The sequence below is a fragment of the Talpa europaea genome (assembly GCF_964194135.1).
Source record: "Talpa europaea genome assembly, chromosome: 12".
Lineage (NCBI taxonomy): Eukaryota > Metazoa > Chordata > Mammalia > Eulipotyphla > Talpidae > Talpa > Talpa europaea.
In genome coordinates, this window is record NC_140079.1 from 1,261,351 (window position 1) to 1,283,005 (window position 21,655).

Here is a 21,655-nt window from a genome sequence, read left to right on the forward strand (position 1 = left end):
CCCGGCCCCAGTCTCCACGCTGGCCCGTGCGCCCTGTCTGTGCCGGGACCCGAACGTGGTCCCCCAGACGCCACGCACAGAGCAGCTCTGGGCCAGCCAGGCCTCCCGGCTCCTCCCTCCCTCCTCCAAACGCGCCCCTTTCGCCGTCTCCGGGAGTCAGAGCCACCGTCCAGCCTGCTCTGAAGACACACGCAGGTCTGAGCGGAACAAAACCCGTCTTCTGTGCCAGCCACAGCGGGGGACACCGCGAGCTGCGGCTGTGGTCACGGCAGGGCTCCCCGCTGGGTGAGATGGCCAGCCCCCCACCCCCCTCACGCCCCTGCCTGTCCTCCCAGCGCTGAGACCAGGGTTTCAAAGCCAGGCTCCCCCCCAGGGTGCCAGCAGCAGGACCTGCCTCACTGAGGGCTGAGCTGCCCCACGGACAAGTGCAGCCACGGCTCACGCGACCCGTTGGGCACCAGGACGTGTCCGGTTACGCGTGGGGACGCAGACCAGCCAGTGGGTGCCCCCTCCCTGCCGTCTCGCCAGCTCCAGGGCCGCCAGGCACGGCTGAGTAGCCCCTGCTCGTGGCAGGGCCAGACACGAGCGAGTGCTGGCTGCGGGCAGCCCCGCAGGCTGGAAACACAGCGCAGCTCCTGAGAAGCCAGCGGGTCGCCACAGACCCTGCACGCGGGCTCTGCGAGGAGGTCCCAGCCAGGCCTGCAGGACCGCAGGCCTCAGGGGTCTTCCCGGGGCCCAGCAAGACCACAGGGCCTTGGCGACCTGATCTAGCCCAAACCCAGCAACCGCAGCCGCATGGCCTCGCCAGGCCACCTGGGGGTCTTACCTGCCGGTGCTGCGGGGCCACTTGATAGCCCAGCCCCGTGACGGGCGGGGTCTGCATCTTCTGGAGCAGGACCTTCTGCTGGAGTGGCAGGGGCGACCGCAGCAGGGGCTGGCTGGGCAGCGGCGGGGCGGCCTGGGCCGCTGGCGGTGGCTGCGGGCCGTAGTGCAGGAGGGCAGACTTGCCCTGGGGGGCCAGCACAGGAGGCGCCTGCTGGCTCGCCGGGTCGGACCCGAAGTGGAACAGGGGCTTGGTGCTGCCGAGCCGGGGCTCCGGGGCCGCGTGCGGGCTGCCGAGGAAGCCGCGACTGAGGTCCTGGGCCTTCTGCGGCATCAGCGCGTCCAGGTGCCCGGCCTGGGCCGAGGGGCTGGCCTTGTACACGTAGCTGGCCATGACTTTGGCCTGGCCGCCACTGCCAGCCGCCCCAGGCCGGGGGGAGCCCTGCGGGCCGAAAGAAGGGCTGGGGATCTTCTCCTGCCCGAAGGGGCCCGGGGAGGGTCCAGTGGACGCGGGCAGGGCCGGCCAGCTGGCAGCCTGGTGCTGCTGCAGGAGCCGGGTGTGCTGCTGCCGCTGGGCGGCGATCTGCTTGAGCTGCTGGGCGTGGGACGCCTCCTGCCAGCCCCGGCCGGTCCCCGCGGCGGTCTGCAGTGTGGCCTGGCCCTGAGGGGCCACCGGGATGGGGGAGGATGTGGACAGAGCAGAGTTGGCCATGGAGAAGGCGGGGCCGGCGGACGGGGGCCTCAGCTGAGGCGAGCCCACGGGTCCCTGGGCCAGGCCGGGTGAGAACTCGCTTTTGACGGCCGCCGTGTCCAGGGGCAGCGCGGGCCTGGGCGTGCCCCTCTGGCTGGGCTGGCCGGGCTCCAGGTGGAAGGGGTCGTCCTGCTTGATGGTGGCGTTGATCATGTTCTCCAGCTCCTGGTCACTCATGGGCGGCACGCTGATGCTGGTCAGCTCGTTGAACAGCTCCTGCAGCTCGGGGTCCATCAGCGGCTCCGCGGGGTCCTCCCCGAAGCGGGGGGAGAAGAGGCTGTCCTGGGTGGCCGGGCCGTCCGCATGCTTGCTGCAGGACAGCACCTCCCCTGGCTCCTTCTTCACCTCCTTCAAGGCGGCGCCGAACCCGCCGTCGCCGGGAGGGAGCGGGAGGGGGGCCGGGGCGCCGGGCTTCCTCAGGGGCCCCTGGCTCAGGGGTGCGGCCCCCGCCGGGACCTGGCTCTGCCCGTTACTCACTGCCAGCGCCCCGGGGCCCGCGCCAAGGGCCTCCCCGATGCGAATTCGCTTGATGTCCAGGAACGCGCCGTCCACAAAGCCGTTGGGCCTCTTGGTGTTGGTGGGGGACAAGCTGACCACCTGCTTCCTCTTCAGGGAGCCCTGGAGCTGCGAGAGAGGGCACAGAAGACAAGGTGAGCGGCGTGCACACGCACTCCCCGCCCAGTGACGCCCCTGCCCACCCGTCCCCGCAGACCAGGCACCCCGAGGCGGGCGCTCCGGACACGGGAGCCCCGGCCGCAGACGGAACCCAGTGGACGGTCTGCAGAGGCAGGCGCTGGTGCGCAGCAGGGGCGGGGCCCAGCCGGCTCCAGGCGGTGCACGGGTCCTGACCACCCTGGCCTGGCGGCTCCGCCCGCAGCACCTGCAGCCCGCCCTGGACTCGGGGGGCGGGACTGAGCCCACAGCCCGGGTGCTCACTTCTCCCAGTTGCCCTGTCGCTGTCCCCCGAGCAAGGCCCAGAGCGACGCTCGCGTCCACAAGCCCCTGCCTGTCCTGCTTCCTCTCTCCTGCCCCCTAATTCCACACTCTGACCCCAGCGGCAGCACCGTGGACGCGCAGAAGCCACGACCCGCCACCATTGGTGATGTCTGAGCGGGGGTCCAGCTCGCTGCCGGTGCTCCCGTCTACACAGCTGGGAGCCAGAATCAGCCCTGGGGGCAGCACAGCGGCTGGACGCGGCGGCGGGAGCCCCTCGCTCGCTCGCTGAACTCAGATCCCAGCTCTGGGCCGAGGGCCGCGGGTGCTCCCCAGGGGAGCCGGCTTCCCCGCCTGCAAGCTGGGCCCCTTGGCGCTGGACTCCCAGGGAGAGGCGCCACATGGACACTCAGTGCCGAGCCCACCGCATGGACCCCCCAGAGTCAGCCCCTGCACAACGCCTGACTCCGGACACCTCCGGGGGGGCCTGGCGTTCCAGCCCTCGTGCAGTGGCCCCGTGACCCGAGGTTACGCGCCATCGCGCCGACTTGAGAAGTGACAGAGCGAGGCTGGCCCGTCCCACCATGCCCCACACGACAGGCCGCGCGGAGGGCCATCAGCGGCCCTCGCTGCCCCGGACAGTCCTGCTGGCGCCTCTAAAACGAGAGACGGGGCAGTCAGCTCCGGCACAGTCGGCCCCTACACTCCTTCACGCTCGCGCTGGGCTCCGTCCAGGCCCCACAGGGAGGGGCTCAAGCGGTCACTCTCCTGCCTCCCGCCTCAGGCGGCCCCGCCCCACCTCGCGGGAGAGCCCTCGGCAGCCTGAGGGAGAAGACGCCCCAAGACATCGGCCGTTTAGTGGGGTGACCCGGCTTCCCTCGGTCTTACAATGAGCCCGTTGGGTGGCAGCCCTGGAGCCCAGCAACAGGCGGCCGGCTGGGCCAGCCCACTCAGGGCTGCGGGGCTCCGAGGTGGTGCCCTCCAGGGGCCACGGCCTGGCTGGCGCCCGTGTCCCCGGCACCGAGGGCTCGGGCAGTGGCCAGACCAGGCGATGGTGGGTGATGGGGGAGGAATCTGGGAGCAGCCAAGGTGACTGAGGGCTGAGCTCCCCTTTGAACACGGCCCTCCGGGGCACAGAGAAAGGGCCTGACCCACGGGGACGCGAGGGGAGCAGGCAGCCGGCTCTCTCTGTCTGAGGAGACGTGAGCTGGTGCTCGTCAGCCGGGGCCGGGGAGCCCGTCTGCGGAGGGGCCGGAGCCCCGAGGGGCGTCTGTCTCAGTCCCTGGCCGGCCCCCTCGCCTTGGAGCCTTGCTGGCAGTGGAGTCTGCGCTGAAGCCGCTGTTGCTCAAGCCTGAGAGCTACAGCCCCGCGACCTCCAAGCAGACCCAGAGTGCTCAAGGTCGCAGTGATGCACGCCGGGCCGGGGGGGGGGGGGGGGAGCCTTCCTGTGCGCTCGGCTGCAGCGATTTCCCTGCCAACTCTGCGCGTCCTGCTGACTCCTAATCTTGTCCACTCTAGGGCGCAGGGACACCGTACAGGAGCTCCCACCTGCACGGGGGCCCACACCTGCACAGGACACTCACACCGCATGGGGCACTCACACCTGCACGCGGCCCCCACACTTGCAGGGGGCGCTCACACCTCAGGATGGCAGGGAGGCTGGTGACAGGCCAAGGGGGGAGGCTGACCGTGGCCAGCACCAGGGTGCGCCAACCGCCTTTGCTGGCTCATCACGGAGAGGCCAGCGGGGGCAGAGGGCGGGAGGGGCTCCTCAGGGGGCTGTGCCCACCGCCCTCTGGGTCCGCGGGCAGGGCCTGCAAAGCAGTGGTGCACAGGCTCAGGGCGGCCCCGCTGTCTGGCTCTCGGGAGGGCGGCAGCAGGACCCGGGCGGCCCGCTGGCAATTCAGAAGCTCCCCTTACAGCCAGGAGGACACGCAAGGGCACATTCTTCCCCAGCTTGGGCATCACCTTCCATTTATTCTCCTCGGCTTTGAAGAAACCTGCTCTGCCAGGCCCTCCTGCGGCTGTCCCTTGCCGCGGGCGGGGGACTGGGGGCTGGGGCCCCGGCACACAGGAGAGCAGGAGCCTGCGCAGCTGCAGGGCCTCCTAGCAGGGGCAGGGCAGGGGCAGGAGCCGGCGGGCAGGGGTCAGCCCGAGAGCGCGTGTAAGGAGTGCAGCCCCAGCAGCCTCGCTTGCCTTCACCCACAGGCTGAGACGCGTCTTCTGGACAGTAACTGAGCCCCAGGGGCTCACCGTGGGGTGGCACAACGTCAGCCTGTCCCACCCTCCACGGTCAGGGCGCCCTGGGGGGCGTCTCGGCACACGGCCTGGCCTGGACGCGGCTGTCGGGCACCGCTCACTTGGGGATGCGGCCTCTGCCGGGGGAGGGGGTGTGGGTCTGCGACCCCTGAGCTGGAATGAGGGGCCCGGAACTCCCCCTTCAGACGGGGAAGCTCCTGCCGGCCATGGTCCCATGGTCGGGGCCTCTGCAAGCACCTCCCTCCTCCACGCCCCGGAGCCCGCACTTCCCGGGAGAGGTGAAAGCCTCAGTGCACAGCCTTGGGCTTCTGCTCCGTCCCCTGCGCCCCCCCCTTTCCACAAAACAAATGCACTCTTTGTCTCCCCAGGCCCTCACGGAATAAGCCTCGCAAAGCATTGCGGGACCCCAACACACGCTGCCCAGCGCCCCAGGGCGCCCGGCCGCGCTCAGGCCATCGTCCCCAGTGCTGGCCACGGGGGCCGGAGGGGGAGACGCACCCCCAAAGTAACTGATTTGGCTCTTGGCTTGAATCTTGAGAAAAACTGGGATCCGGAAACTCGAATTCCTGTGCGTGCCCAGACACGGTGGCCGAGCACCCTGGGGCTCCCCGACCCTAACGGCACGGGCTGGGCTTCTGCCGAGGACACGGCAAAGCGGGGGGGCCCGGGGCGTCTGCGGGGCTGCCCTGGGGCAGGTACCGTTGCACCTCCAGGGAGAGACCGGTCCTGCCCGTCCACCGCGTTCCCTGTGGGGCCGGCACTGGCCGGCCCGACCCGGCGCGGGCGCGGACCGGGGAAGCGAGTGTGAGGGTGACACACGCACGTCGGCCCCGACACTGTGCCGTGAGGCTGGACTCTGAGAAGGGCGACCCCCGGGGCTGCAAGGCAGCCGCTCTTCACAGCAGAAGCGAGTTCAGAGGAGGTTCCGCACAGAAGCAGGAGCGCGCGGGGCCCGCTCTCCCGGAGCACACACGGCGCCCCGCTCCTGCTCAGGGGGCCGGGCGCCCGGGGCGTCTCTCTGGTGCCCGCCTTCCCGTCTCGGGGCCGCGGGAGAACAGAAACCAGAGGAGTCATTTGCTGCGATGCTGAGAGCAGCCCCGCGACACAGGCTCGCAGAGCTGGAATTCCCCAGGAACCCACTCTCTCCAGCGCCAGGGAAGGGCATCTCTGGGCAGTCTCTCCGCGTGGAGCCTCCATCGCTTCTCCTGGGGGAAATGCCACGGCAAAAGCCACAGAGGGGGAGGGGGCGGGGCCAGCCCTGGGGCGCAGACTTCCTGTTGTATTGGGTAAGAGGGGCTGGGGCTGGGCGGGGGGCTTGGGGTTCAGCGCTGACAGCCTGGGAGCTCACTGCTCTCGCAGCCCAGGGGGGCGGCCACCTGCTCGCCCGGCCTCGCCTGCCTCTCCTCCGACGGCTGCGAATCAGCCCCGAGGCCCGGAGCAGGGTGGGGTGCACGGCAGGGAAGCAGAGAGGCGCCTCAGAAGGGGCCCCTCCGAAGCGTGAGCCACGTCGTCTTACTGACCGTCTGAAATCACCCTTGGTCTCTCCCAAACGAGTGTCAGGTCCAAAAGCTCGCGCCAGCACACACGGTCCAGAAGGAAACACCTCCCGGTGCCCAAGCACTTCTGGGGGTGGACGGGGCGACAAAGGATTTTTCTCCCACTTTGCTCAAATGTCTGCTTTCTAATGCTTCGGTAAAAGAGGCATGGAGGGGCCTCCCCGGTGGCGCAAGGGGTTGAGGCACAACCTATGAAGCTATCACCAGCCTCTGCAGCACGAGTTCAATCCCCCGGCCGGCCAGGGAGCTACCCACATGGCGCGGCAGACCTCTCCTGTCTCCCCGCTGCTCCCCTCAGCAGTGGATTTCAGTCCGTCTGCCTGTTCTGCTCCCCACTCTGTCTCTGGTGGGTCCTCTCACCCCCCCACCTCTGGCCTGCACCCCAGCTCTTGTGTGCACACATAAATACACTTTTTTTTAAAAAAAAAAAAAAGCACGAAGCACAGACTGTGGACAGAGTCGTGAGCACACGAGCCCCTTGTGAGCCACCCTGAAAAACTGTCCCCACATCTTCTGGGGGGGCTTCTGTTCCTGGGATACCCCATCTCCCCAGCCCAGCAGGGTGGACCGAGATGGACATCCGGCTGCAGCTGCCCCAGGAAGTGGCCTCCCCGCAGCCAGGAGTTGAGACAGGCCCTTCCCAGCCATCCTGGGGCGCTGGCAGGGAGAAGAGCGCAGACTCCAGGCCTGGGCTCGTCCTGAGGCGAGGGGAGCAGGAGGGGAGCAAGCAGCTGCACAGAATCCTGCAGAGCAGGGGTCACCACCCTGGGGGGGGGGAGGGGGGGAGGGGGCCGGGCAGGAAGAGCAAGAGACAGAGAGGAGATTCCCGGTAGTCTCTGCTCCTGCCCTTCCAGACGCCTCATTCATCGCGCTGTCCAGAGACACCCCGAACCTTCTCATAGGCCCCTGCGCCCCGTCACCACGTCTCGCTCGAGACGCTTTCAAAGAGCTTCTGCTGCTCGCGGCTGTTTCCAAGTGAACAAGGACTGAGGACGCGCTCGCTACGCACGAGGCCGGCGCCTGCTTTTCCCCGGGGCTGGGACGCTGTTTTGGTTTCTCCCCCGCGTGCCACGTGCACTCCCTGCCCGGCCCTGCCGAGCAAGGGGCGGCTTCCCCGCCCGACGCGGTGCCAACAGGGCAGGCCTCGTCTCCCACCACCCGGAGGCGCCCGAGGGCCCGTCACCACCAAGTCTCCCGTCTACACGCCAGAACATTCTGCAAATACGGTTCCATCGGACTCACGTTCAGACAGCCCGGTTGGCGACGCGCGAGCTGGTTGGCACCCTCACCCGGTAACAAAGGCGGGAGACGCGATCTTTGAAGAGGTCCCTGCGATTTCAGGCTCACCCCGAACCCCATTACGGAGGAATGTTAAGCGGCACTTAGAAGGGCCCCGGCTAAATGGCTGAGCCGCCCCTTTGATGTTCCTGCTGCTGCCATCTTCCTTTTGAAACTTTCCAAGAAGTATTTTCCTTACAGGGCAGTGTCTGGGCTCCATGGGGGGCGGGGGGCTGTGTCTCCTCGGGGCGGGTGTGACATGTCAGACCCACGCGGACGGGGCGTCCTTGAGAGCAGACCCGTTGCCTGCGTCCACATCAAAGACACAGCGCGGGTGTGACACGTGACGCGGCTTGGAGAAATTTGGTTATCGCTGAAAGAACAAGGCCGAGACCCACACGCCAGCCCGCCGAGCCTTCCATGCCCGGAACGAGAATGGAGAACGGCAGAGAGAAAAGTTCTTGCCTTTGCAGGCGAGAGCAAGAGCAGACAGCCGCGAGCAGGGATCCGACCCGCTTTGTCGGCGCCGTCCGGGCAGCGCGTCCGGGCCATGGGAAGGACAGCTCTCGGGACAATGCGGCCTTTGTGCTGTCTGGGCCCGGCTCCCCTTTGAAGCCACGTCCTCGAGCCACACACTTTGATCTCTGGCCGAGCCCAGTAATTACACGACCGAGATGAAGTCTCCACCTGACAGATCCCAGTCTCCCTGTGTGGCCGTCCTCTTTGAAGAGGGAACAGCACACCCACCTATGCTGGAGAAGAAAACTTTCAACGGGTCGATGTCGGGACCCGAGGGCTCATTCCTGCGCCAAGGCAGCAGCAGCTGGGCCGGCCTCTCGAGCAGCGAGCCAGTCGCCAGCGTGCACTCAGCTGCGTCTGCGGCCGCTCTGCTCTGGACGGCCCCTTAGTCGCCCTCTGAGTCCTACGGCCAGTCCACACCCAGCCGCACCGCATCCCGACAGCAGCGGCTCCCCGCGGCCGTGCCCCGGCGCCCAGGCGGGCCGCCCATCACAAACGGCCCGAGGGCAGACGAGGGGGCCCCGGTTGCGCACCCCACGGAGAAGCTGCCTCCTTGGGGCTCGAGTCTGTCCAAATGTTAAAAGCACAGTCTTAAGTCAGGACACCCCGAATCCTCTCCAATACCGCCGCCGTCCCCTGCGCTGGCTCCAGACACCCTGCGGGACAGGTGAGGACTCGGAGCAGCGGCTGCGCCCTGTAGACGGCTTGGATCCGGCTGTCAGAGCCCCCACCCCAAACACGCCTCCCGCGGGCTCCCACCGGCGCGGCGGCCAGTGGAGCGAGAGGAGTGGAGGCTGCAGGCCACTCCCGCACCCCCTGTTCCCCGCCCCACAGGCTGTGGTGCTCAGCGCTTTTAAGCCTGTGGAGGCCTCTGGGCAGCTGTGTAGCTGGGGACACAGCACATCCCGATGACCGGGGGACGGGGTGCTGGGCACCTGGACGATGACAAGACAGCCGGAGCACTGTGCCCTAGGACGTGGGCACGGGGGTGGCACGGAGACGCAGTTTTCAAAGAATAAGAAAAGGATGGTGGCTCTGAGGGACCCCGGGGCCTTCCAGGCTTTGCTGGAGGGCAGGAGACCCCCGGCTGGGGAAAGCACAGGACCCTGGGGGTGGGGTGGAGAGGACTGGCGTGAGCTGCCGTGAGGTCTGAGTCAGGGGCCAGAGGCCGGAGAGCAGGTGCAGGCTTGTGGGGTGGCCAGGGCACCCAGGAAACTTGGGGCGGAGCGGCGGGGGCTTTGGGGGGGCGGAGGTGCGAGGCCACTGTGCTTCACACCACTGACGTGACCTGCGAGGCCCTGAGCCACATGTGTGTGCGCGGCACCAAGGTCCACTCCACGTCCGGTCCTACCCTTCACCACACCTCTGTCCTGCTCCCGGACCGACTGCTCCCTGCTGGTCACGACGCAAGCCCCCTCGGGGGACAGGCCTGCGTCTGCCGCCGCGTCGGGCTGGACGTGGCAGGTGCTCGGCGAGGCTGAAGAGCCGGCAGCCGCCCCTCCCCAGGCCCTCTGGCTCGGCGCGGCCTCCACCGCGTCTAATTGCTTGGGGAGGATGATATCATTACCGCCTGGAAGTGAACAACAAGAAATAAGTCTCGTGCGTGCAGCGGAGGGGGCCGGGCGCGCCATCTCCAGCCTCCCTCTGTGCCCCGCTCGCGCCCGGCCTGCCTCTGACCTTCTGAATTAAAGCCCCAGCCACGGGGGCCCAGGGAGCCCCTGTCCAAAGGGCCCCTGGGTGGTGATGATGGTCGGGAGTGTGGAAGCCGCGGGCCGAGAGGACAGGGTGCTCAGCTGAGGGAGAGCAAGGAAGGTTCCGGAAGCCGTGGCTCTCAGGGGGCCGGGCAGGGAGCCTCCACCCCCGGCCACCAGCCTGCGCGCAGCTCCAGAGCTCCTCCCGCCCCCGCGTGAGGCGTCACGGCCCCGGCAGAGATAACACAGTTTTCTACAGGAGGGCGCCGTGCACGCGTTACCCCAGCACGAGCTGCTGACGGTGCTGGGCCCGGGCGGGCCCCCGACTGGCGGCTGTGGCTGGGGGGCTCCCGGGCCCGCTTCAGGGCAAGGGTGTCCTCTGGTCCCGAGAGGCCTGAGGCAGGCTGGGCCCGGGGCAGCCGTGGTCTGGCAGGGCCCAGGAGACAGGTGCATACGAGGCGGAGGTGGGGTGAAAGCAGATCCAGGCTGGGGGTGTGCCTCGCCCCCAGAAAACACAGGCATTCACCCCCGAGAGATCACATGCCAAGCCCCACACCTGCGGCCTTCATGCCTCGCCGAGGCCCCCGTGGCCCCGTGCAGCAAGCGACCCACACAGCGTGGAGGGAACGTGGCCAGCCAAAGGGACGAGGCCAGGTGGCCGCTCCTCACACCCGGGGCTCGCCCACAGATGGCCGCGTGGGCTGCAGGGCGTGTGGGAGCTGCAGGAGGGGCCCCGGACACAGTGCGGCCGCTGGCAGGGCGGCTTGGGCCCGCGGGACCCCGCTTGCCAGGCAGGAGTGCCACCACCTGCATCCTCTCGGGGGTGCGCTGTGGGGAGAGGCCAGCGTGGGGGCTGGCAGTTGCCCCCTCCACGGGACGCGCCCTGTGCTGCCCTCGGTGGGGGCCGCAGTGTCCCTGGACACCCGGAGGTCCCGGACGTGGGGCGAGGGGTGGCGTGGCAGGCGATGGGCGAGGCCCAGCAGGGGGCGAGCAGACTGCCTGTTCCTCCCAGACCCCCCCACCCCGGTGCCGGTCCAAATGGCTCAGCCACGGTTACTTCTGCGGGAGGCCGGGCAGGCCGAGGCTGTTTTCACTTAGGCTTTGTATGACACGTTCATGACCGAAATCGAGAGTTGCCATGGTTACCTGTGTGCCATTAAACAGCACAATCTCCACTAAGGTCTCCCCATCGGGGTTACCCAGACATTTTTAATCGGTGCCAAGTCACTGCTGCCTCGTGCAAGGTAACGGAACCCTTGCTCTTAAAAGAGCAGAAGAAACGGGAAAGAAAGTTCATGTGCATCTAGTTTATGTTTCAAGGCATTTCAGGGACCAGCCACGGCTCCGGGTTCCCAGCAGCTGGGAGCGCTGCGCTGTAGCTGGACATCTGGAGCGAGGCTTAGAGTAGAAACACATTTGGGTTTTGGCACGGAGCACCGGCCTCGAGTCCAGCCGTCATTAACAGCTTCTGTACAGGCCTGCTCTTCCTCCAGGGGCTATAAAAACCAGGCAAACCTTTGTTCAACCTAAACTTCCTTTCTCGGTCAGCTGTCCCGGCTGGCTCCCCAAGCTGGTGGCCCCGCTATGTCCCCTGGAGACGGCAGGGACAGGCGGCTGCTTCATAAGCAGCATGATCCGCCCACCAGACCCAGAAGAAGACAGACGCCACGCGAAGTCGTCTTCAGCTCAGCTCTTCAACCTTGTGCGCAGCAGGTCACCCGAGATCGGGGGACTAGCAGGTGCTGCTTCTGCAGGTGCGGATGGGAGCAGAGACTGTTTCTAAAGGGGCCGCAGGGAGACCAGCGTGCCAGCCCGCGGAATCTGGGGGAGCAAGCCCGCCTGCTTCGTCCCTTGGACTGGAATCACCCACACAGCACGTGCACAGAGCAGCCACGGCCTGTCTGGCTTGACGCCCAGTGGCCCCCACTCACAGGCGCAGGAGCTTGTGGATGCCAAGCAGTACCTGGCTTCCGGGCACCGGCCGCCCGGCTCTGGGCCACCGCACTTAAGCGGAAGATCGCAAACAGGATCTGAGAGGCGGAGTTAAGGCAATGCCTTCATCCCAGGGCGACACGGCAACACTGAAGCTTGCTCTAACAACGACTGGAGAACAAGTCACAGCTCGGACTCGGGGCAAACCAAATCCAGCCGACGTAGGACATGGATGTGGAGCAGGTGCAGTGGACGGGGCAGCGCAGATGACTGTTTCCTGGCGACACGCCGTTGCTGTCTGGCTGGGCAGAGGACATTCTATAGCGCAGGATCGTCTAGTTTTTTTGGACAATCCACTGTTGTGTCTTTTATTTCTTTTGGTGGGGTGGTGTGCTTGGCCGCCTGTGTGGGAAAAAACCCACTGGGTAATCTGTAGCTCAAGAGGCACCAGCTATCATCATGAGAAAAAGGGTCCTTTGGGCACCTGCTGTGTTGAAATTAGAGATTTGTATTATTCTGTAACCAGCCTATAAATGGACCCCCGAACAAAAACACACATGGACTTGGTTAGGGCTCCACGGGTCTGTTTCAGAAGAACACTCTGAAGATGGACAGAGAGCGGTTCCTTCATTCTAGACCAGCGGCCCACAGACTTTAGAGTACCCCCAAACCACCTGGAGGGGCTTTAAAAATAGACTCAGGCTCTCATCCCAGAGGGTCAGCGGGGCTGGGGTGCCGGTGAGGACACCGCTTCTAACAACTTTCCAGTGACGCTGATGTTACTGGTCTAACCTTTGCGAACCGCTGCTCTGGGGCCTGGCTGCGGCGCCGAATCGCATGGGGGGCTTTTGAGGTTCCTAACGCCTGTGTTGAAATCCAGGCACACTAAGTCAAGGCCTTGGAGGGGAGCCCACTTGTCGGAGATGCTGGGACTACATATGGCACAGGCCTAGCATACCAGACACGGAATGGATACAAAGATGAAACGGCTTCTTAAATCAGGAGTAGGGAGGCAGAGGCACACAGCCCTCGACAGAGACAGCGATGTATGAAAGTAAAAGCAGGCAGCACAGGTGGGGGGATGAGGAGGCTTCAGAGCAGACAACACGGAGGATGTTCCTTGGGGTTTGGGTCAATGTCTGCAGGGTAGACATGGAAAGATCTTCCTGGGAAAGAGAGCAGCGAAATCAAGGCAAAAAGTGATAAAGGCATAAATTTGTCTAGAAGACCTAACAATAATATATAGCCCCAAAGAACAGCTTCAAAATACATGAAAGAGGGCCTCCCCGGTGGCTCAGCGGTTGAGCGCTGGGTTGTGAGGCTGCCCGCGGCCTCTGCGGCGCCGGTTCGATCCCCGGCTGCTCCGCGGCCACCGCAGGAGGGTCCCACACGGCGCGCAGACCTCTCCTGCCGCCCGCTGCTCCCCTCAGCAGTGTACTTCGGTCCTTTTGCCTGCTCTGCTCCCCGCTCTGGCTCTGGTGAATTCTCTCACCCTCCTGTGCTTCTGACTGTACCCAGTGCTTGTATAAATAAATAAAAATAAATCTTTAAAAAAAAAAAAACAAAATACATGAAAGAAAACCTGATGGACGGGGGAAATAAACATCTCGGCAATGATGGCTGGAGACTTCAGTACCCCACTCGCGTTAAAGGATAGAATTAGTAAAACCAATGAAGCTGGTGACGCTCCACACAGGTCTTCCCAGCTGCACTGGGGCAGTCTCCAGGATAGACTACATATGTACGATTTGATTTTTATGAAATGCCTGGAGTAGGAAAACTCATGTACAACCGCCAGGGTCGTGGTTGCAAGAATGCAGAGGAAGGAGGCCATGGGGAGTGACTTCTCCCAGGCCTGGACTTCTTTATAGTGTAATAAAAATGTCCTGGAGTTACATAGTGGTGACGGTTACACAATTTAAAAACTATACTATAACCCAGTGAATTGTACACTTTAAGGTTAAAGTTTCCTGGCAGGCGAGGGCCAGGTGTCTGGCAAAGGAATGGAATACACAATACACGGGTTGCTCTGCCTGTATCGTAAGAACTGATCTCCAAAAACTAGCATCTGAGCAGAAATTAGGGGGAAATGAACATATAGACTGAGGTGAGGCATTTGTAATCGTCACATACCGTTTCACTCACTTCTTCTACAAGCACGGACTGAGGCCCTTCTGTGTGCAGCCTTTGCAAAGGGCCAGGGACTCAGTGCAGAACCAGGCAGACATGGTTCACCTGCGTCCTCCTGGGTCTGCGTCAGCCACACTGCAGCCTCAGAGCCCAGCTGCGAGCAGGAGAATAGTTGTTTTTGCACTTACAAAGCTGTAATACCATTGGTTTTACCCACTTTGCAGAACAGTTGGTGAATGACAGTGGATAATCAGCATGAGAACGAGAAGCGGCATCTCCAAGAAGAGGAGCCCGTCCTGTGTCCCGGCGTCGGGCGCGGACAGCGGCTCAGCCCCGCGGCAGGTGCGAGCCTCCGTGCAGATGGGCCGGGCAGGCTCTGGACGCTCTAACAAAGCCCCAGTGTTCGCACCAAACACTGCGGCTCTGACTCTGTATCTCAGCCTAGCTTGTAACTTGTCTCCCTTCACGCAGGCGGGGAGCAACTCGCCAGGGCACGTGGCGTTCTGGTCTGCTCCGCGCTACAGTTCCTATTGGAGACGCGAGCCGGTGTGTGGGTTTGCACATCAGTCTCCTCTGTGCTGGGAAATGTCAGCTTTTTCCTAAAGCCTGACAACCTGCACATTAAATCCCCCACATGGCGATCATGCCCATGAGATTGTCTCTGGGATGCTGCTGGGAGAAAATCTTAGAGTAAAACCCTGCATGTCATCAGTCACTCAGTGGCGCTTAATGGATGTCTCCCCCGAGCTAAGAGGTCTGTGAGATATAAGACAGCAAGACCGAGAAGGCTCTCCTGGATCGAGGTATTTCTTGATAACTTTCATTTGAGGAACTTAAAGCAATTCACAGACATGAATTAAACCCTGAGAGTGTGAGATTACACTCAGAATTTTAAATGAAAAGAGTGAGGATATGAATTTATTTGATGTTTAATGGAATGTTTCCTATCAAATGGAAATATTTCAATATTGAGCACATGAAAAAATGACCAGAGGCCGTGGCAAAGAATGGTTCTATGAATATGGGCAAACAGCTGTCTCAGTTTTCCAGGACTCTATTCTTATTGCAGTGTTTCGTTGAATGCCATCTGGGAAAAAAGAGTCACATACATATACACGGACTACTATGCAGCTATGAAAAAGGACGACGGCCTGCCATCTGCCACAGCATGGATGGAACTGGAGGGGTCAATGCTGAGGAAAACAAGTCAGGAGGACAAAAAGCCAGATGCTGTCACTTACACGTGGAATATAAACACTCAAAGGGTCAGACGGAACCAAAACAATACCACACCCTGGGGACTGAGGCTACGAGGCGGGAGGTGGGGTGGGGAGGACGTGGGGATGGGGCCGTCGGTCGAGTGGGGACGGAGGGGACCTTGGTGGTGGGCGTGGGGTGGTGGCCTGAGTCTGAGGAGGGGGAATCCTACGCCTGGACTCACACACGGTGTTGAGAACCACTGTTACTTCAATGACATAAATATTAAATTAAAAAAGAATCATTAAGGAAATCAATTGTATGCATTTAAGGGGCTTATTGTACTTAATTTTTTAAAGATTTATTTATTTTTATAAATCTTTATAAATTTATAAAATTTTATTTTATAAACCTTTTAAATCTTATTTTAAGAACCGGGGTACAGGCCAGAGGTGTGGGGGGGTTGTGAGAGGATTCACCAGAGACAGAGCGGGGAGCAGAACAGGCAGACTGAAGAAATGCACTGCTGAGGGGAGCAGCGGGCGCGGCAGGAGAGGTCTGTGGGCCGTGAGGGTTGCTCTGCGCCGGGTGGGGATCGAACCAGCACTGCAGCGGCTGCGGACGGCTTCACAGCGCTGCGCTCAACCCGCTGCGCCACCGGGGAGGCCCTTATTATACTTTAAATGGGCTTAACAGAAGTCTCAGACGGCGGCTCCGATTACCAGGCAGAGCTGGTTGATAATCAGACACTGTTGACAAACTGGGGTTTGTTGAGTGCGTCAGAGTTCATAAAGCTCCTGCGGGGACTGAGACGCCCTCCGAGTCGACCCTTCCACGGGCCTGCGACCGGCTCGGGATGACTCAGTGAGTGCGGGGCCCAGGCCTGATTCGTTTCTTGTTTATTATCTTTCTCCTGGACCGAGTTAAAGGCTTCGAGTATCTTAAGGTCATGCAATCATCTGCTTCGAGGTTCAGGCTTTGAATTTTTAAATCGGCCAAGTTCTTGTCCAAATACTAGACAGAAACTCAAAAGGGGACACCAGAACCGTGGGGCGTGTGATTTAAGCTTTCCTTTCCCCTGCGCCGCAGGCGTTGCCAGCCACTCAGTCCACAGAACTTCCCCTCGAGTCCACCTGTTCTTTCCCCTACACCGCGAGAGACGGAGGCTTGTTCTAACCCACTGCCTGCGTTGCCTGCAGCTCGGGGGTCAGCAGAAACGGTTACCATGGCAAGCGGCACATACCACAGAGGGCCTCGTCCTCCTGCGCCGCTCTGCCGTGTGCCTAGCGACAGCGCGGGCTCTTCTGAGGCTGGGACTGACCAGAGAAGCTGACAGAACAGCGGCACCAGCGCACACTGACGCTGGCCGGACAGCGCCCCGACTTCCCCCGACACTCGCCCATCCCAGGCCGGGAGAGGCTCGCACTGCGCCTGGCAGAGCAGGAGACCGGCCCAGGGGTGGGGCGCCCCGCGCTGTGCGGTCAGCCCCGCTTTCCTGTCGGCCGTGGACCCAGCTCGCGGCCCTGGAATACCAGAGACCTTCCCAGCGCGTGAAGGGCCACTTTCGACTTCATTTCCTTGTAAATACCTTTCCCTGACTTCAAAGCTGAGCTTTCACTCAGATCGAAATCCCCGTCTCTAGAAACCTGCAGCTGAGGGAGCCGAATCAATAGGGCGGACATTAAACCATCGGATCTGCCTTTATTCCCTGCCTGGGGCACCCTGGAGCTCCGAATTGCGGGAGGCCCCGGGGGCAGTGCCCACCTGTTCCCGCCACGGCCGGCCCCCTCCCGCGGCTGTTGTGAGCAGTGCCGTCGCCTTGCGCCCCTGAGCCCAGGCCGGTCACGGAGCAGGCCAGAGACGCGGACAACGGCCGTGCGGACGGCTGAAGGGCGGCGTGCTCACCCGCCGCGCGCTCTGGAGGTGGCGAAGGCCTCGGCGGCTCAGAGGCACGCAGAGGGAGGCCTTGGCCAGGGCCAGGAGTCAGCATGGCCGGCCTGGCCGCAGGCATGGCCCGCCTCCGTGGACGGGACGGCGCAGGCAAAGCGGGTGCCCCGCAGCCGGCCTGCCCTCTGGACGTCCCCTCGGGACCAGGGCGGAGCACAGACGCTCCCGAGTGACCTCGGTGAGGGCGCACAGGCGCGTGGGGCGCGTGGACGGCCCCGGAGCAGCTGTCAGGCCGGCCACGCTGACTCCTGGCCCTGGTCAAGCAGCCTCCACATTACAGGGTCTCCGAATAAGAAAACACTGTCTTTTTTGTTTGTTTGTTTTGTCTTAATAATAGGGCACTTCAGGTTGTCTAATGAAAACCAGAAGCTGATGACCTCACGCCATCCAACACTGGCTTTTGTGCAAAAAGGCAATAGTGAAATAACGTGGGCCCTTGTCTAAATAAGACTCATAAATGATGCCAGCTCGATGGGAAAAAATAGCATTAACCTTTTAAAACATTAATTTAGACTTTTACTGGGACACAAAGGATCCCCGGCGTCTGAAAGCAGGCATTGTCTCTCCTGTGGCAGCAGAACCATGGCTCGGTGCGCCGCGGCGGGGGGTGTGCCGAAAGCCGGTCATTATCACGGTGTTCGCGGCCGGCTGCCAATAAGCCTTTATTTGGCAAAGTAGAAAACCGCCGACAAATGGGATTCTTCCGTGGCAGGACGTCCCTGCTCAGGCCCGGGCAGCCTGGGAGGGCCGGGGAGACCGAGGCTGAGCCGTCCGGGGCCAGGCCCCGGGGGGTGGCTCGGGGGTGGCTCTCGCTTCTGCACACGGGGGCCGTGGGCTTTCTGCAGCCCCTTGTTCCGCTCAGTCCCTGCCAGAGCCAGCACCGGAGGACGAGGCTCCAGAACGCCCAGCGCCCTGCGCGGAGTCTGTGCTTCCAGGCTCCGTGAGTGAGCAGGGCCCCCTCTTCAGGGCGGGCAGGGCACCTGTGCGGTCACCTTGGCAGCCCCCGACCCCGGAGGCCCTCAGAGGTGCAGGAAGCTGCAGGCGCCTCCTGCGAAGTGGCTTTCATGGGAAGATCTGGGCTGCGAGCCTGGGCTCTCATTACCATCCCATCCGGGGAGCGGGGGCGTGTTTGGAATCCGACGGAGTCTCCGCGGCCTTAATTACACATTTTATTTCCAACACCCAACTGCAGTGGTTGAAGAAGCCCGCACAAAGCGGCACTGAGCACCCCGCGAGCTCCCGCTGGGGAGGGCGGGACGAAGGAACAGCCGGTGATGGAAATGAAGGCCCTGTGCGTCCAGCAACCTCCCCAGGAGGACGGTGTCAAGAAATGAGCCACAGCTCCCCCGGCGCGACGGCAAGGCCCTGACTCCCCAGGGAAGGCCGTGAGCCCCTGAGCGCACCCCGGGGTGGGGCGCCGGGAGCCCTAGTGAGGTCCTCCGTGCACGTGAACCACCCACACAAGGACGAGCCCTCATGCCAGGCCCAGGGCCGATGGCTGAGCAGAGAGACTCTGTCCCTGCTCCGGGCCGGGGTGAGCCGGGCGCCCAGGACGGGGCGGGGGCCAGCAGGCTGAGGTGGGGCGGAGGGTCCCTGGTGAACTGCCCGGGAGGAATTAACCAGCTGAGCCCAGGAGCAGCGGCCCTGGGGCCAGATGGGGCCAGAGGGGCCTGGAGGGAGGGAGCTGGGCCGGCGCAGGCAGAGAGAGCCCTTCCTCCCCCCAACCCCCCATGGGCCCTCTACACCCAGGAATGAACACCCTCTTCTGATGGAGGGCAGGCTCACCTGTCCTCTCACCCCCCGCTGGCGCGATGCTGCCCACTCTGTGACCCCCTCATGCTGACAGTGACCCCTCGCGTCTGCCCCGCTCGGGACGCAAACACAAGTCGGGATTTCCGGGTACGGCACGGTCTGGGGGGCTGACGACCCCCTCGGGACCAGGACCTGCTCCGCAGGGACCGGGGGCCATGGGTAGAGGAACGAGAGCCTGCGACGGGGCCACGTAGACGCTCGCGAGCTCCGGACCAGACCTGGGCCTCCTCCCGCGGCAGGGACGTCGTCCTCTTGTTCCTCCTCAGCGAGAGCCGAGACTGCCCCAGGATAGGCCGGAGGACACGCCGCCCTCCTCTCTGCGGCTGACCAGGGCTGCCTGCCGCCTCCACGGGCGGAGGGACCCCGCGGCTCTCTCCGGGGGCTGCTCCGGGCACAACGGAAGGTCTGATTTTGTCAGAATGAGGCCCAGGAAGCCTCCAGGAGCAGCTGGGCAACGAGTCACCCGGGGGGCCGAGCGGACACAGCCGACGCCTGACCCGGGCGCCCTGGGCAGCAAGGACAGAGGCGGCGCTTCCGAGGCCTGGGGTCGGCCTGCACGGCGATGTCCAGGTGCCCACTGGCTGCGCTTCCTCAGGCGCTGGGGCAGACTCAGGGCGTGGGCTTCTAGCCGAGGGGTGGCCCTGTGGCTCCGAGCCTCTGCCTGGCCCACCGTGTCCCCGCTGCAGCAGGCCTCGGCCGAGGGCTCCGCTGCAGTCCTGCGGAGCCCAGGAGCACGGAGCCCTGGGCAGCCCCGCCGGGCGCTGGCCCTGCTTCCTGACGGAGTGACCTCGCTGTGCAGCCAGAGCCGTCCAGGAGGGGGTCAGCCTGCCCGGCGTGGGATGCAGGCAGCAGGCACATCTCCCCGCCGAGCCTCAAATCGTCTGGTGCTCACGTGGGCGAGGGTGGCGCTCTCCTGGGCTCTCGCAGGAGCCCCAGGCGAGGCCAGTTCCCAAAGCCGAGTCACAAGGAGACAGAGGGGCGGCCGGGCCAGCTTCCCAGGAAGGAGACGGTCCTGGCCAGGTCGCCTCCTCGTTTTCCTTTACACACCACGCCCGCCCAGGGCTGCAGCAAGGCAAACAGAAACAGGCCAGGACACCTGAGGCTGACAGGGGCGCCCCGTCCAGTGGGGTCACCCCCGGGGCATTCAGAGCAGGGCTCGGTGAGGCCTGCAGAGCAGGGCCAGGAGGCACCCACCGCCCCTCTGCTCATATGGAGGGCACATGAGAAGCAGGTGCCCAGGACTGACCCTGGCGGAAACACAGCTGGCCTCACGGCCGGGCATACTGACCACAGCCCAAGCGGGCCTGGGCCGCTCTGCCTCAGGACCAGCCCCAGCAGGCGCCAGCAGGTCACGCGAGTGCGGTGCCCATTACCAAGTGCCTGGGCCTTGGGCTCAGCCAGCAAGTCCCCCCTGGCCACCCCACGGCCCCCCGTCCAGGGGGACGCTCTGGCCCCGCACATGAGCCGGCGGGAAACGCTGACATGCTCGCCTCGTGACCCCAGGCTGCCCTCTGCTCGCACGGCCAGTCTCCTCCCGAGAGGCTCGGGGAGCCCACCTCCCTGCCCCCCCTGCAGGCGCCCAACCCCGCCTGTGTGGACGAGAGGCCGCTGCCCAGGCCGCCCCCTCCCCCGCTCGCCGGAGGCTCCTCCAGTGAGTCACTCCTTCCCGCCCGGAGCGGGGGCCGCGGCTGTAGCTGTGGGCCTCTGGGCAGCTGCAGGGATGCGTGGGCCTGGGCAGCCGGCTTGCTGTGGCTGCCCTGGCCAGCGCGTGCCCTGTCCACCCTCTCGCCAGCTGGCAGGGTGTCTCCAGGACCCCCACAGGAAGCGGGGTTCCCAGCGACGACCCTGCTCCGGGCCTGCTGGGCTAAGGCAGTTGCCTAAGCGGTTCATGCTTCATTTTTTCCAACTAGAACAACAAGGCTACTCAGCTCCTCGAGGGGTGATCCGAGGACATATTAGCCAACCTCTGAAACCACCTTCAGGGCTGGGCCGGGGAGGGAGGGTGGCCGCATTCACCCAGAAGCTCCGGGCTCACGTAATGACGACAACCAACAACCGCCCCGCGTGCCTGGGCTGAGAACACGCGGCCAGGAAGCGAGCCCAGCGCTTGGCCCCGGAGCGGGCTCGCGAGTGCGAGGCAGTGACAACGCAACACAGCCGACCCGGGCTCCGTGCCCCTGGCTGGTGTCGCCCGCAGAAGTGGGCGGGCTCGGTGGTGACGGGGGTCCTCAGCCGTGTCCCACGGCGCCCGCCCCGGGCCAGCGCTGACACCACGGGCCTGGGCTTGGCCGCATCCCCGGAGCCGGTGGCGGCTCAGCAGGGGAGGCAGTGCCGGGAAGGCAGTCGCGGCAGGAAGAGAGCAGCCGTCGGGCGGACAAAGTCGCACCAGGCCTGCGTGACCGCGAGCCCAGCCTCGGGCCAACGGGGCGCCCTGGCTGAGAGGGGCTGACCTGCTTGGTCCCCGGGTCCAACGCCGAGGGCTTGTCAATATCCAGCGGCACCATGGAGCTCTGCCCAGGAGACCCCCGCCCCCCCCCCCGGGTGAGAGCGCCAGGCCCGCCCGCGCCACCGCAGAGAGGGACCGTCGCCACGGCCCGCGGGGGCTTGGGCAAAGCACCACCATCTTCTCTGGGCCGATGGAGCTCTGCCCCGGCCCTGACCACTCCCTGCCTGCAGTACGTGCTCACGCGGGCTCCGGAAACCATGACAGTAACCGCCCATCATCGCACGCAGATTTGTCTTGCAAATAATCAGGCCCATCCATCCATCCACCGTCCACCCAGCCATCAGCTATCGATCGCTCCTTCTCTGCATCACCTACCCTCCAT

The 21,655-nt window shown here is 64.3% G+C and overlaps 1 protein-coding gene across 1 annotated transcript in view; it reads right to left on the reverse strand.

Moving 5' to 3' along the window:
• Positions 1 to 21,655, reverse strand: part of MAML2 (mastermind like transcriptional coactivator 2) — a gene marked incomplete at both ends in the record, with an annotated part of 143,755 nt that overhangs the window by 31,217 nt on the left and 90,883 nt on the right. Inside the window, one exon of the mRNA XM_084248519.1 lies at positions 827 to 2,197. Coding sequence (XP_084104645.1) covers positions 827 to 2,197 — 1,371 coding nt within the window. The remainder of the gene's footprint in view (positions 1 to 826; positions 2,198 to 21,655) is intronic.